The sequence below is a fragment of the Ambystoma mexicanum genome, chromosome 3q (genome assembly GCF_040938575.1).
Source record: "Ambystoma mexicanum isolate Mex_15411 chromosome 3q, UKY_AmexF1_1, whole genome shotgun sequence".
NCBI lineage: Eukaryota > Metazoa > Chordata > Amphibia > Caudata > Ambystomatidae > Ambystoma > Ambystoma mexicanum.
In genome coordinates this window covers 779,569,855-779,585,855 of record NC_090926.1, presented here as the reverse complement: position 1 = coordinate 779,585,855, position 16,001 = coordinate 779,569,855, and the positions used below count along the sequence as shown (strand labels likewise).

At 45.7% G+C, this 16,001-nt stretch overlaps 1 protein-coding gene across 1 annotated transcript in view; it reads left to right on the top strand.

Annotated features, from left to right (window-relative positions):
- NUP85 (nucleoporin 85) overlaps nucleotides 1-16,001 on the top strand; it is a 977,524-nt gene that overhangs the window by 342,413 nt on the left and 619,110 nt on the right. Inside the window, exons 6-8 of the mRNA XM_069654821.1 lie at nucleotides 547-616; nucleotides 8,198-8,319; nucleotides 9,252-9,386. Coding sequence (XP_069510922.1) covers nucleotides 547-616; nucleotides 8,198-8,319; nucleotides 9,252-9,386 — 327 coding nt within the window. The remainder of the gene's footprint in view (nucleotides 1-546; nucleotides 617-8,197; nucleotides 8,320-9,251; nucleotides 9,387-16,001) is intronic.

The window sequence follows — 16,001 nt, the reverse complement described above, 5'->3', positions numbered from 1 at the left end:
ATTAAAACTTTAATGTAGGATCAGTTTGAGGTGAAAACCAAGGAGCTAAGCAACCAAGCTTGTGAGATTAAAAAATAATTAAATTGCTATTTTATATCGCGCTTAATGCCAGAGTACAACCTCTATGCGCAGGACTGGCTATTTAACTCATTCTGCTCTGCGCTGCGTTGCTTCCAAGAAAAGCACGTTGCCCCTGAGCCATCCTCCCGGCCCGGGATCTTCATTAAAGTCGCAGTGTGGTGCTTTGGAGGGTAAATTTTGGGGTGCATATTGGGCCAGCACAGATGTTGGACACCAAGAACGAACGCTTTGGGGTTGTCTTCCTAGAGGCTGGTGACCTTACTACTTTGCGCAGTGAGGGCTGCTCATTGTTGCTGGGTACCTTTTCCCTCTTATTCTATCATTATGTGCATCCCTGGGATTGGTTTAAAGGGTGTTAGTTAAGAGAGGAAATCAACATGTGTTTGGTGCAGCTGCTGATTGGGGCAACTCTCAGATCTGTACTGTTTCCATACTGTGTTCTTCTAATTGTCTGCTTTTTCTTAGGTTTCCATCCTCTCAGCCATGGAGCTTATCTGGAACTTGTGTGAGATCCTGTTCATCGAAGTAGCAGCAGGTGAGCGCTGTGCATAAGGTGCAGTAGTAATGCCTGGAGGAATCCTACTTCCTGATCTGCTTTGTGGCCAGTCATTCAGCTATAAATTGGGGTTGTGAAGAGTACATTCAAGTTTTGAACTCAACCAAAAATTCCTTTCTATGTTTCATATAGCGCTATGTACTTTAAACACACAACAACCAGAAACAAATATTTTGTCGGGTCTGCTTTAAGTAGCTCACTGTTTCAGGTGTCTGCAAATTAACTAATGCCTTCTGCAAATTAACTAATGCCTCACAACAAATAATCAGCTCTTCGAACATAACCTTCTATTACCAAAGCTTTAACAGGTCTTTCTAGTTGTAATTTACCACGCCCCCAGATGGATTTTGACCCTAACTGCTGCTCTTTCTTTATATTTGAATGCATATAGGATTGGCTTTAACTTCAGCAGCACACCTGGAGAAGGAAGCAGTTAATGCATTTTAGCTGTAACCCTTCATCTACATTGTGTTGCAAGAAACACATTTTCTGATGCTTGTGAATCTGCTTAGAATGCTGAGCATATAGTCCGACATCTAGTGATAATCGCAGAGTATTGCATATTTTTTAGAAGATCGAAAAGCGACGTTGACATGCATGTGACTGTAACAAAATCCTTCACACGTCGATGTCCCACCACATTGTTTTTTTCCGCCTATCTAGTCGGTCACAAAAATGCAGAGCTTGTAAAAGGTAATATTGCTGATCCAATTCAACTTGGTCGAGGCCGCTCTGCGGCTGATAGCAGGTCTCAGCCCTCTGGTCTTTTGTCACAGTAGGAAGAGTGGGGCTCTGTTATACTGACTTCTCTCGAGAATGCCTTCCTTTTACCCCTCCTCTTTTCCTTGTTCTGGCTGCCGTTTCCCTCTGTAATGGAGAGGACACCTTTTTAAATCCTGCTGTTCTTGCAATGGCAAATTTAATTGCAAGGATATCCATCGCCAATGCAATCAGTGCTTACCTCATGATCACGATGAGGGCCGATGTAAGGCCTGCAAACTTTTTCGGCCTAAGACCCTAAAAGACAGACTCATGAAGCGTTGGGCGGCCTATGCCATGCAGGCCGAAAGTCACTACCCCGCCGGCCCCACAGACGAGAAATCGGTCGACAGCCGTGGCTCCGACTCTGAGGCCATTGACCTAACGGTGGAACCTTTGCGTTCCCATGTGTCCATCACCGCCCCCACTAAGCATGCTGCTAGCAGTGCTACTAAGCATGCTGCCGGCAGTGCGATGGGGGAAGTCGCACACCAGCGACAAGGACACTCGGGCATCACATGTTCATAAGCACACAACCCCCTATCTTTACTCGACGGATCCGCTGAGAAAGCCATCGACTCCTGCGGGTCCATCGAAATCTTTGACGGGCCTTCTGAACCTCGCGGTTCACAGCCCTCTGCACCTGCCTTTGCAGCCCACGCATGGCGATAAGCCGTCAGTTTTAGCAGGCGCTCCTTCTAAGTTCCCGGCCCTCGATGCAGGTGTGTTGAAAGATGCGCTGAAGCGGGTCCACTTGCCGAAAACACTCCCAAAGCTTCGGGAAAAGCTTTCTCAAGCCATTTCTCATGTTTCAGACCCCAATAAGGCCTCCCCTTTACCTGTAGGCTATTCTCTGGCCCCTCCTTCTCTTTCGAGGGTCCTGCAGCAGGACCCATCCATCTACCCAGCCCTTTCCTCCCCCTGGTGATTCAGGCTCCTCTGAGTGGACCAGAGATAAGTTTGAAGCCTGTATGGACAAGATGGATGGATTTATTAATTTCTCAGGCCAATTGCATGAGATTTCCAAACGCCAGAAGCCTGTTGATTCCTGTCCTGTCCCAGCTCTCTCCAGGTGCCAGTTTCCATCCTTGGAGGAACACCATACCCAGGATTGGCAGATGGATGTGTTTCTGGATGATCCAGATGACCACGACCAGGATATGTATTATGTCCCTGACCCTGGCTATTCCGCTGTTAAATCTATTGGAAAAAAGATTGTTCCCCTCTATTTTGACATCCTTGCTCACTAGTGCAGTCAACCCTTGAGTCGAGAAGTTGTCTGCTCGGCTCCATCCGACCCTCTGTACCTCCGGGGCCACACTGTACCCGGATTCCCTTGTCGCAACAACACAGAAAAGGTCACGAGTGCCGATATCCTTATTGGAGGCCCTTCCAGACAAGGATTGCAAAAAATGGTACACCTTCTGCAAACGTATTCCCACCTCTGCGGCCTTATGCAACCGGATTGCCAACACCACCACACTCTTAGCGAGCTAAAGTGATATTCAGTGGGGACTACCTTAAAATCACTCGATCAGTTCTCTGCCAAATCCTTTGTCCAGCGAGGAACTTTCAATACCCACTGTTATTTTCACATGCAGTCTTTCTCCCGCTCTCCGCAGGGACAGTACGGTTTGAGAGGAACCCATTGGTCTTCTGGTCAGGGTATCTCTGGCGAGTATCAAGCCCCTCCTCAGCTGGGGTTTCGATGAGGGAAAGGCAGCCTCCACCTCTCAATGACTCTGTGGTACGGGTCCCCTCCCATGTTCCCCAGTTGGGGGGGGAAGTCTGACATCTTTTACCCACGCATATGTGGGGTTCCCTTCAGATCTGTGGGTACTCGAGACCGTCACCCACGGATACTACATCGAATTCCTCCAGCCAACCCGCTACCATCCACCTCGGAGCAGACGACTCATCAGAGCATCTGCGAATCCTGTTGGAAGTGGTCCAGGTCCTGCTAGAAAAGGGAGCCAACAGGGGTATTTATTCAATAGACTTCCTTGTATCCAAAAAGAATTTAACCATGCACCCTGTTTTAGATCTGCACCCTGCCACATGGCCACATTGGACATGAAAGATACATACTGTCATATTTAATGTTGCCAGAACACAGTACCTCAGGTTCAAGATAGAGGACACTCAATATCAGTTCAAGGTCCTCCCCATCGGCCTTGCCTCAGCCCCAAGGCTGTTTATGAAGTAGTAGCGGTAGCAGCGGCTCACCTGCGCAGGCAGTCCATCCCTGTGCTTGCTTGCCTCGATGACTGGCTCGTAGCCGGAGACTCTTACAGAGTCTGGGAAATAGCCAGGAGACAGTAGATCTCTATTTCAGTCTAGGGTTCTTTATCAACGAGAAGAAATCAAGCCTGGTCCCAATCCAAGTCCAACAGTTTCTGGGTGCCCTAATTCAGACAGAAGATGGTCTCGTCTTCCCCTCCATTGAGAGGGTTCAAAACATGTTCCAGATCCCTCATTTTGTAGCCAGTCGCTTGATAGCTGTACACAAGGCCATGCAGCTGCTGGGTATGATCGCATCCTTCGTCTTCCTAGTTCTGCACATCCGCCCCATGCAGGAATGACTCTCAAGCCAATGATGTTAGGCCATCGGCCAGTGGGATGATCTGGTGGTTGTTTCAACAGCCCTTGTTCAGTTTCGGTAGTGGTGATCAAAGGAAAACCTGCTGCACGCAAAACCTTTTACAAACCCCACAGTAGAGGCCCCTCTCGCCACAGAAGCATCTATCTCGGGGTGGGGAGCTCACCTCCTCGAACAGACGGCATATAACATGTTGACCCCATCAGTAGCATCAAATCACATTAACCTATTCGAACTACTTGCAGTGTTCAAAGCCCTGAGTAGTCTTCCAAGCACACATACAAGGGAAGACAATTCTTGTTGTTACAGACAGTACCATAGCCATGTACTATCTGAACAAACAGGGGACACTCATTTTCAGGGCTATCCAAACGTTCCCAGTCGGCACTCATACACATGTTTCTACTATCCCAATATGTTCCAGGGGAACACAATCTTCTGGCAGACGTGCTCAGCAGGGATTTGCACCTACCCGAAGAGCAGGAGTGGCGATTACAAGAGCACATTCTACTCAACGTCTTTGTGGAATGGTGTTTTCCAGACATAGACTTGTTTGCGACTCTGGAGAACGCCCAATCCCCAGATTATGCCGCCAGTTACCCACAGAGGTGGTCCAAAGGGAACAGTCTCTGGATGACATGGTCCAGGAGATTTGCTTACGCTAAACCACTCCACCCCCATTCCCCTTCTCAACAGGATAGTGCACAAGACGCACAAGGAACAAGTCACGATGATCTTGATGACAACTCTGCATCCGTGCCCCCAAACACTCAATTAAGCATCTTGGCTCCAGAAGTCATAGTTTGGGCATCTTTAACTACCTCAGAGGTGTATGGACATACTCAAGGAGGCACTTAAACCTAACACCAGGCACTGTTACTCCAACAGGTGGAAGCGTTTTGTCATTTGGTGTGACTTTGAGAACATCAACCCTACGTACTGTTCACCTGAAGATAAAGTCCTGTATCTAAAAAACCTATTAGACTCAGGACTTGTTTTTAATTCCCTAAAGGGCCACCTTGCCGCCTTCTCTGTGTATACCACATAACAGAGCAAGGTTTCATTGTGGATGATTCCTGTAATGAAGGCATTGTAAGGAATGCATGGTATCAAAGTAAGAGACAACAGTGGCCACAGTTCAAGGGTGTTTATTGATCTTTATCAAGGGTGTGATAAATGCCTATCTGAACCTAAATCTAAGATAGGAGCAAGCTACGACCATCAAATAATAATGCAGTCGTAGTGGATTCTCGTCAAAATAAAAGGGCCTATACTAAAACCCGTATTGCCAATCCTTACCACTAAGTTACAAAACAGTGTGGGGTAATTCTCATAAAAAAGAAAGAAGTGTTCACAAAATAAGTCGGGATGTTCAGGCCGTTGGCCTCCCTTCCCCATGTTTTCTGGCGGTTACAAGGCGGTTCAGTCGAGCATAGCACACTCTTGGGCTTCTTCGGCATTAGGACACAGTTCTATTACAAGCATCAGGGCCTTATGCGCAAGTCTTTTCTCTTGATCCAGAGGGCCTGATGTATCAAACAAATAAAAAAGTTCCCTACCAAGTATTCAAGTAGGGCGATTTACTCTTCACCCTGGATCCCCCTCAGCCGGGCTTGGATCCCTTTTACCCAATTAGTCTCCCTCAGCCGGGCTCTGACCAATAACAGTTTGTATATCTTTTCTCGGGTGACTCACAGTTCACCCCGGATCCCCCTCAGCGGGGCTCAGATCCCTTTTACACAATCTCCCTCAGCCGGGCTCGGACCAATTACAGTTCGTATTAGCTATTGAAGACTTTCGAATGTGCACAGGGTTTGGCTTGACCCTTTTCAGGACCACTTCGATTTCACAGTTCCCAATTTTACACTCTCAGTTGGATGCCTAACAGAGACCTTCAAATGAGCACCCACGTGGCGCTGGACCGCCCTGTATATGGCATCTACCTTGGTTTCAAAAATTCAGTTACTCCTTGGATATTCAGTTATATTTGCATCTGTTATTTGCAGATTTATTCATACAATGTTGGCTCTTGCAACCTTGGTCCCAACAAACTCTGGTCTGCTATCAGTCTCTCAGACTCACCGGCTGTGCTGACTTTACTGGAGCGGCTTTGTTGTAGGAGTCAAGGACAGTACCACAGTGACAGCAATCGCTCCTTCCTGCCTCGGCTATCGGTGCGGCAGAGCCCTGGTGACCTTCGACACACAATGCACCTTTCTTCAGCTTTAGTTCCCGATCTGATGTTTCTTATTCTCAAGGGCTCGTGAAAGTAGTGGTTTTCTTCCTCTGAAAAGGCCATGGGCATTTCCCTCTTTGCAACCCTCTCTGGTCTCGCCGTCTTTCTCCTCGTGTTAAACTGCCCTATCGGTACAGCTGCTTCCTCGTGTGTTGCCTTGCTCAGAGTGTGCCTTCGTGCTCTGCCTTTTATCTGTGTGGGGGAAGTGTGATGGAAGTCTGGTGTGTGTAATTATTAGTGATTGCCTGACTCTGCCTGACCCTTGTGTTGGGAAATGTCAGGTATACGGCTCGGGTGTTAGTCCGTTTTCTCTCACAGTGAGCTGTCCGTGAAAAAGTGTTAATGTCAGGAAAGAGAGGGGGGCAAGGAGATGAGTTCCTAGGTATCCTACCTGGTAGGATGGGCAAAAGGTGTTGTAAGGAAGGGAATACCGCGTCTCACCCTCCTGTGTCCCACTTCCACTCCCAGAGGACCCCTCATCCAGGTGATCCTCCTTCTCCAGGAACTGGATCCAAAAGCGATGTCCTGGCCACCTGGATGACAGATCCTCGGGGACTAGCGGGTGCGACACCTTCAGGTTTCTCACAGCATTCATGGAAGGGGTTACACACCTCACCCTGTCTCTAACCCAACCCAACTCCCGGCAGGTACTTGAATGTTGTTCTCACATGATTAATGTGACCTCCGTTTGAGCCAATGCATGAGGCCAGTCTGAAGGCCTTCAGCTACAAGACTGCCTTTTTGGTGGCCATTACCTCTATAAAGAGAGTTGGTGAATGGCAGGCTCTCTCGGTTCAGGCACATTTGTGACGATTCACAAAGATAAGGTGGTTTTGCGCACACACACCCGTTTTATGCCTAAGTTCATCTCTATGTTCCATGTGAACCAGTCAATCGAACTTTCTACTTTCTTTCAGAACCCCACTAATGCAGCTGAACAAAGCCTCTATATAGTAGATGTTAGGAGAGCGGTCATATACTACCTTGAAAAGTCAAAACCTCTGAGGAAAACAAAACAAATCTTTGTCTCTGTAGCAAGTGGTAGAGAAGTGGACCCTGTCTCTAAATCAGCTATTTGCAGATGGATTGTTAAATACATTTCTTGCCAAGAGAGACCTGCTCTTTACGCCTAGAGCTCACTCTACTCGAGGCATAGGGACTTCCATTGCATTCATTGCAAATGTTCCTCTAGATTCTATTTGCAAAACAGCACCGTTGAGTTCTGTTCCTACATTCACCCAACACTACTGCTGAGACACATACTCAGTTTGTTTCTCAGGTGGGTCAAGCGGTGCTAAGACATCTCTTCGCAACTGTTCCTCCATACATCCCACCACCATTTCCTGGAACTGCTTACTGGTCTATGCACAGCATGTGGTTCGAAGAAGATTCACAAGCATCAGAAGACCTAGATAACTCACCGTAATCGTTTTTCTGATGATTGTATCTGCTTAGATCCACATGCATCCTCTCTTCCTCCCCTCTAGTAGTAGAAGGAACATAGACATCTTACACTTCTTTCTCTGTACTCACTCTTCCCTTTGTAAGGCTCCCTCACGGCAGAACAAAAAAATGCAGGTGGCAACTCAACGCGGGAAGGATTTTGGGTACACTAAACGTCATGTTAGGGATCGTGTTAGTCACGCCCATGTCAACATCCATTTTCGATCTTCGAAAAAAAGATGCAATACTCTGCGATTACCACTAGATGTCAGAAGTATATGCACAACATGTGAATCTAAGCAGATACATTGCTCATCGTATTTCTGATTATTGTATGTCGTACAGTCCCCCAACAGCTTCCTTGCAGAATTTGGTGTAGGTTGTCTGTATCCTAGGGGCTGGCTTGGAGGGATCCTTAGGGCTGCCATTATCGTACACTGTGTTTGATAAGGTGTGATTATAACTGCTTTCCTTTCTTTGTTGTGCAGTGTGGGTTTCTAACTATTGTCCTTCATTTTTGCAGCTGGATCACTCCTCCTTCATCTCCTTGACTGGGTCCAGCTGCATGTGTGTCAAGTGGACAGTAAAGCCCAAGAAGTCCTAAGCGCTGATAGCCCATCAAAGCATGACCTGTACTGGGATGTTGTGAGTCTTTATATAGATGCACCCCTGTTTTAATTCCCTCCAGAATTATGCTAGAGTGAAATAATTTGTATAGGGCAGAAGGCAGATATGAATGCCTCAGGCTATAATGCCTTTCTTCCCCACTTACAACCTTCTTCCTGGGACCTGTGATATTAATTTCTGTCTCTTTTGCCCACATGAGATCAGTTGTACTTTCTGGATCCTCCAGTTGTTTATGGCAATGGACACCCTTCCTTCTGTGGGTGGTGCTCTGTTAGCCCAGAGACCTCTATAGGTGGATACCGCTTGCACTTTTCTATTGCACTTAGATACTCAATGTCTGTGTTGGTCCACCTATATTTAAGTCTAGAGATCCTCATAACGATTAGCCATCCCTATAAAGCTCAGATCAGGGGTATACATGTAGAGGTGCATGCGATTAGCCTGGCATAACATGTCACTATCCCCCTTAGTTCTCCACAAACACACAGCACATCATTTCTTATTCGAAAAGTGTTTATTACTAGCCAGTGGTGAGTGCACATTTGGAGGCCTGATTAAAGGGTAGGTGTCTGAAAAATAGGCACAAGTAAGTGAGTCACCTTTGAGTGTGCAAGTAATACATTTTTAAATTAAGGCCTCTATAGCCATTTGCAGCTGACCAATATAAGGCCAGAGATTCACGTATTTACTGGTTTCGCCTTTACAAGACTAGTGTCAACCTAAGCTGTTTTTGTTATCCATGTACTTATAGATACTAGAGAGGTGTGGGTCAGCCACTTGTTTGTGCGCTTACAGACCCTTGAAGCTGTTTGCCAGTGACTTGTATACGCCCAGAACCCTATATATCCCTGTGGTGGCTACTCATTTTTAAGCCTAAATACCATTGGAGATGTGTGCCAGTCACCTACTTAAACATTTCTCCTTCACCGACTGTCTCTTTGATTGCTCAGGTTACTGGCTATGTGCTCCAGGGGCGTATGGATGAGGCCAGACAGATGCTGACAAAGGAAGTGGAAGCCACGCCTACAGCAAGGAGCATGTGCCGCATACTGGATGATCTAATGAAAAAGATGCCAATCTTTAATGTAAGTTTCAGTATTGTCTAAATGATAGTGGAGTCGGTGGCACATATTCAGAGTTGTTTTAGAACTTCATGCATTTTAATAATACCATAAATTACATTTTTCAACCAAGATGAGCAGCTTTATTAGTTAGCTGTATTAATAGTGTAGTAGTCATATGTTTGCATCCAGGGCATCTATATTGCAGTGTTAAAAGATTTTGCGCCAGAGTCTTGCGCAAATCAGGTAAGAGATGCCCTACACCATGTACCATTCTGACCAGCAATGATTTACAGCAGATCTGGAGAAGTAAGTTGTCATATTAGAATTAGGAGTATGACAGGGGGCCAAAATGTATGCTCTCTCAACTTCAGTCTTCAGGGTTGCATCGACCATTGTCCTAGTGTTCTGTGTAAGTAGCTCATAAAGATAGCCTAAGTGTCCCTGAGTTTCTAGCTGTGTATGACCATACCTCTATAGGTTCCTTCCTGGCTGTTGCACCATACTACATCAGTGGTCTGTTCATTTATATTCTGGTGATCCATTTAAGGGCTTTCTTAACTTCTTAAATCTACAGGCTATTTTTTTCTAGGGGTTGGGCATCACCTAATACACACATTTTCAGATCACATGTAACTACTATGCAATAATATTTGAGAGCTTGTATGTGATCCATTTCCAAAAGAGTGGTATTTTAGGACAGTACCATGCAAGGTGACTACAGTCTGGCATTTTGGACATTCTGACCCTCTAGCTGGGCCCAATTTAGTGAGCATAAACTGGGTGTAATTAGCTTGGTGTAGATTACAGTTCAGTGAGACTTTATTGGTTTGTTTGCATGAATTGTTCCATGTCTTATCAGGAAGTGAGCTGCCCAAACATTCCCCCTCACACTGCTTGTGCTCTGTCTGCAGAGATCAATTCGGAAGCTACCATTTTGTATAACATTATATAGAATGTCTCCGAGATGGGGCTGTCATTAGATACATTGTAATGGGGTGTTTTCTGGGGGTGAAGGGTAAAAGCAGGGACAGCTTACTTCAGATTCTTTGATATAAAAGTGAATGATTAATCGTTGTGCTCCCTACCTCTGCAAACTCTGCCAATGTAATGGAACGTTCCTCTCTGAATATAGCTTGGTGCTTAATTAGCTCTAATTTGGTAAATTCTCTCTTAATGGCTCTATCAAACAAAGAGTCCATGTGCCATATGTAATATATGTATATTTCTGATGCTTTTGAATCTGCTTAGAATTGTATGCTTTGCATAGAATGCCATCTAGTGCTATGTGCAGAGTATTGCATGACTTGTTTTCAAAAGTCAAAAAGGGATGTTGACTGGGCGTGTTTGTAATAGTATCCCTAGTGTGATGTCCGTAGTACCCATAGTCCTTCACACATCGAAGTCCCTTTTGTTCCACCATAGTGGGCAGTCCCAAGTTTCGGAGCTTGTGTCTTGTAGCCTTTATTACTTATCGTTATTACTTAAGATTAATATTGTGCTCGAGGACCAGTGCAGTTCTTTCTTTTCAACAGCGCTTTCAACGGACAAAGATCATCGCCTAGAGACTCCTTGTCTACTGCCGTTGCGGCTTCAGCCTACCTTGAGTCTTGGCCTATACTCTAAGTGGAGAGGTGGTTATCACATTCCACGTGTCCCATAGAGAATGGCTACCTTTTCACGCCCCCTCTTTTCTACTTACACTCTTCCTTTATCATGGAGAACACTCCTTTTCAATTCTGCCCCACCTGTCATAAGCAATCGGTGCCTTCCTCGAATTCACCCCGAAAAACGCTGTGCTGCCTGCAAGCTTTTTTGACATAAGACTCTAAAGGACCGGCGTACTAAAAGTTGGGCGTCCCACGCCATGCAGGTAGAGGCTGCTATAGAAGTGCCAGCAAGCGCTGAAGTGTCAAAGGAGGAGGCATGTAGCACACAGTGGTGCCGAAGACGAAATGGTAGCAGCATATTCACAAGTGCCAGTCCCCCCGTCCCCCTGTGAAAGGCATGCCGGCAGCATCGCTATAGGGACCACACTCGGTGACAGTAGCACACAGACATAAAAACATGGTGATCTAACTCTCTAGTGATGCACACAACTCAAAGCCTTTTGGCAAAACATTTGTCGAAGCATGGCCAAGTGGAACAGAAACCTCCACTGTTGGTTCTGCCTCAACGCAGTCCTCTACGCCCATGCCTCGTGCACGCAATGAGAGCTCAAAAAGATTAAGGTCGAACGAAAGATCATCCGCACATATAAAACACGGTCTGCTAGTTTCTATGGCGCACTCATAAAAATGTATGCCAAAACAGATGCCCAATCACAGTACTACTCACACCACCGAGCGTGCTTTGACAAACAACCGTCGTAATACCTGCAATCCCTCATTTTGCCGCAAGCTCATATGTCGGCGAAAACCTCACATTACACGGAAGCCTCTTCTCCTTTGTTTCAGGCTTTACAGTATAGCGCACATTATACCCTTAAAGATTCTCCATTCCCTTTTAAAGAAACACCTTGAGGTGCTTGGACAAAGGAGAAATTCCAACAAACTATGGACAAGGTCTCTTCCTTTGTATCCTTTGTGGAAAAATTGCCACTTACAGAGATACAAATAGAAATAATGCAAGCAGTGCCTCCCTCTAAATCCTCCAGATTCAGAGTGGATTCCCTTTTGCAGCCCCATGTTACCACTCTTAAACAAGACGAGGTCATTTGAGGTGGATCAGGACAATACTATTATGATCATCAATTTGGTGATGACGATACTTAAGATGATGACGACCAATTCTTGATCCTCTCACCTCCCAGTTGTTGATCAGCCAGTAGCTGAATATTCATGCATGATCAGGTCTGATAAAATGATCTGCTCAAAAGGGCAGCAGCTCACTTAAAATACAAATGCAGGATGTTCCCCAGTATCTCGATTTTGTAGACGAAATGCTTGAAGACAAATCTGCAGTAGGTCCATTTATACCTTTACTAAAGTGAATAAATAAAAGGATACAACCCTCTCTACATACACCATCGCTTACCAGGGGTGTAAACCCCCGAATAGAAAGGAGTTTTCGGCATGCACCTTGTGGCCCTTTGTACATAAAGGGTCATCTGAAGCCTGACTCCATAGTGGTTACTACCATCCGCAAAAGAGTAGGCAACCCCAGAGAAAGGGAGCATAAAGCTTTTCACATTGGGGAAAAAAGGTAGCATTATCAGCAGCAAATTCAAAGAAGGCACGGGATCAAAGTAAGACCGACACAAGTGATCACAGTTCAAAGGTGTTTATTGAACTTTATCAGGCGTGTGAAACACGCCTATCTAAATATAAGATGGGAGCAGGCTATAAGCATCAAATAATAATAATACAGTCCTAGTGGAGTCTAATTATTGCCAATCCTTACTGCTATGCTACAAAATAGTGTGAGATAATGTTCACAAAATAAGTAAGGATGTTTAGGCCGTTGGCCTCCCTTCCCCACGTTTTTAGCACAGCACAAGGCGGGTCACTCGAGCACACCACACTCATGGGCTTCTTCGGCATGAGATCACAGTTCCTTTTACCAACAGCAGGGCCTTCTGTGCCCAGGTCTCTCTTATTCAAAGTATCTTGCTTTAGAGGGCCAGATGCACTAAAACAACAAAGAAAAGTTCCTTTCCAAATATTCAAGTCGGGGCGCTTTATTAGTCGCCTGGGATCCCCCTCAGCTGGGTTCAGATCCTTCTTTCACAATTAGCCTCCCTCAGCGGGGTTCGGACCAACTTTAATTTGCAGGCATCCCGCAGTCAGGTTCACATTTGCCACAACAATATCTTCACAGGTGAGTTTGACTGTTCACTCTGATTCCCTTCTTCCGGGCTCAGATCCCGTTTTAAACAATTAGTCCCCCTCTTGGCTCTGACCACTTTCAGTTCGTAGGCAATCGAAAGTCTTTCGAATGTTCACAGGATTTAACCTAACCCGCTGCAGGACCACTTGAATTTCACCATTCAATATTTACACGCTCTGGGGGGGATACCAAACGGAGACCTTCGGGTGAGCACACACGTGGTGCCAGACCAGTATCTATCTGGTGCCTAACTGGGTTTCATAAAGTTGTCGTGCACAAGTTCTTTGTTCAAAGTTCTTTGTTCATACAATGTTGCCACTTGCAACCTTGAGCATAACGCAGTCTGGTCTATCAGATTCTTCCTACTCACCGGCTGAGCTGAACTCATTGATGTTGCTAGAGTCAAGGACAGTACCACGGACGCAATCAATTTTCCCCACCTTGGCAATGAATGCGGGAGGGCCATGTGTACCTTTTGACACACGCTACACTGTTCGTCAGCTGTTATTCCTAGTCTTGTGTTTCTTTTCCTTGAGGCTTCTTGAATGTCACGATTCTTTTGTGAAAAGGACAAGGGTAACTCCCTCCTTGTCGTCCTCTCTCGTCTCGGCCCCTTTCTCCTCAGTTTAAACTGCCACCCCGTGAAAAGCTGCTTCCTCGTGCGTTTTTCCTTGCTCAGATTGTGCTTTCGTGCTCCGCCTTTTATTTGTATGGGGAAGTGTGATTTAAGTCAGGTGTGTGTAGTTATCAGTAATTGTCCGTCTCTGTCTGACCCTTGTGTTGAGACATGTCAGGTATACGGCTCTGGGGTTAGTCCGTTTTCGCTCCTGATGAACTGTCCCTTGTCAGGAATGGGGATGGGGTGGGCGTTGAGTTTCTAAGTATCCTATCTGCTAGGATGGCTGGGGAAAAGCAAGGATGGGGATACTGTGTCTCACCCTTTGGTGTCCCACTTCCACTCCCCAAAGCGCCCCTCCCCCCCAATTCAGGTGATCCTCCAGCACTGGTCCACCCCCAGGGACTGGATCCAATAGCGATGGTCGTGTCCTAGCCATTTGGATGACAGATCCCTGGGGACTAGCGGGTGAGACACCTTCAGATTTCTCACACATACCATGTGAATACTGCTAACACAACCCTGCTCTCTAGTTACAATATGTCCCATTGGGATAAAGTACAAACTCAACTAGATTCTGTCCCAGACCCTAAAAGAGAAATGTTGGTGAATAACATTATTTATGGCAACCTCGATTCAGCAGATAATGCAGGCAGAATTGTTGCTGAGGGAACCTTACTAAAACGCCATGCCTGGCTAAGTCAGTCAGGATTTATATTGGAAACACAAGCAAAACTGTTAAATATGCCCATTTGAAGCAATGTTCTCTTTGGGAAGGCAGTAGGTGACCACCTTGAAACAGCCAAGAATCAAGACGAGACGTTGAAATCTCTAGGGCAAATTTCAAACAAATCATACATTCAAAGAGACCCAATCTATGTAAAATCCATGGACACGTGCACTTTGGTACCCTCTAATAATATTTTCTTGGATAGCTGCAGCCCCAGTTAATCTAGGTGTTAACCTATTATAACAATAGGCGCTATTCCAATGAATGCGATTTTGGAATGTATTTCCAATATTTAAAAGTGGGTAAAAAATCAGTACGCAGAATGAAGTAGCTCTATCGCATCCCAGCTACTTGCCATGGACATAACACTTGATTGTGTGCCCATAGAGATTACTAGTCAACATGTGTTTCGCCCCCTAGGTCTTTCTCAAGACTATTATACTCTTAATAGCACATTCTCCTAACATATCCTTTCAACTTCATAGAGATAGATGTCGAATATCCAATACTGTTAACATGAATTTCCTATGTTAGGATATCAAATTCTACTGGTCCTTTCATATCATCAATTAGATTGGCTATTGTTGGTGCTGTCCCATAATCATGTGTCCAATCATTCAGGTACACTTATATTATTTCATGGACTAACCTGTTTAGGTCGACAATTCATCCACTGCCACTTTCAAATTAGCGTTCATAATGAGATTAATTTTGCTAGCCAGATGCCCAAATACTTATTTTATTTTTGAGACACACCATTTGAAACCATGGTCAGTTAGATCAGTGCTGTTGCAAAAATGTAAACATGGTAGGATCTCTGACTTGAGCCGGTTGATTTTATGATCAGAAACTCTACCAAGTCCTAATGTGGTCCACCATTGCCTGAACAGGCACCATCAAGTCTTACAACACTAGGAGGTAATCTGCATGATTTGATTTTAATATGTCATTTATAACGCGCCTGTACACAAGTGTTTCTAGATGCAACAAGATGGGGGTGGGGGGGGAAGAGGACAGAAGGAGGACAAAAAAACGGATCATACTAGGCCTTGTCATTCAGATCGCTGAAGTGCAGGGAGGTGGGAGGGGAGAAGTGCAGAGGGGGCAGGGGGAAAAGTGCAGGTAACTCAGTAAGTGCTGCGGAAGGTGGGCTAATAAGTACAGAGAGACAAGGGACTTTAGGGTTGCAGATACAGACAGTGCTGGGGGAGCCCGCAGGCAATGCAAGGGCAACTGGACATGAAGGAGCCTGGGCCATAGTTTCAGTGGGTGGCCAGGTGACCATTGTACGGCACAGTCCGGGACATCAGCAAGGGAGAGGAAGAGAGAAAGTGGAAGCTAAAAGGAAGGTCTTGAGTTGCTTATGGAACCGGAGGTGGGTCTGCTCAAGTTTTTGGGAGAGGTGGGGAGGCTGTTCCAGAGGGAGGCCCTGTTCTGGTTAAGTTGTAAAGGTGGAAGAGTAGAG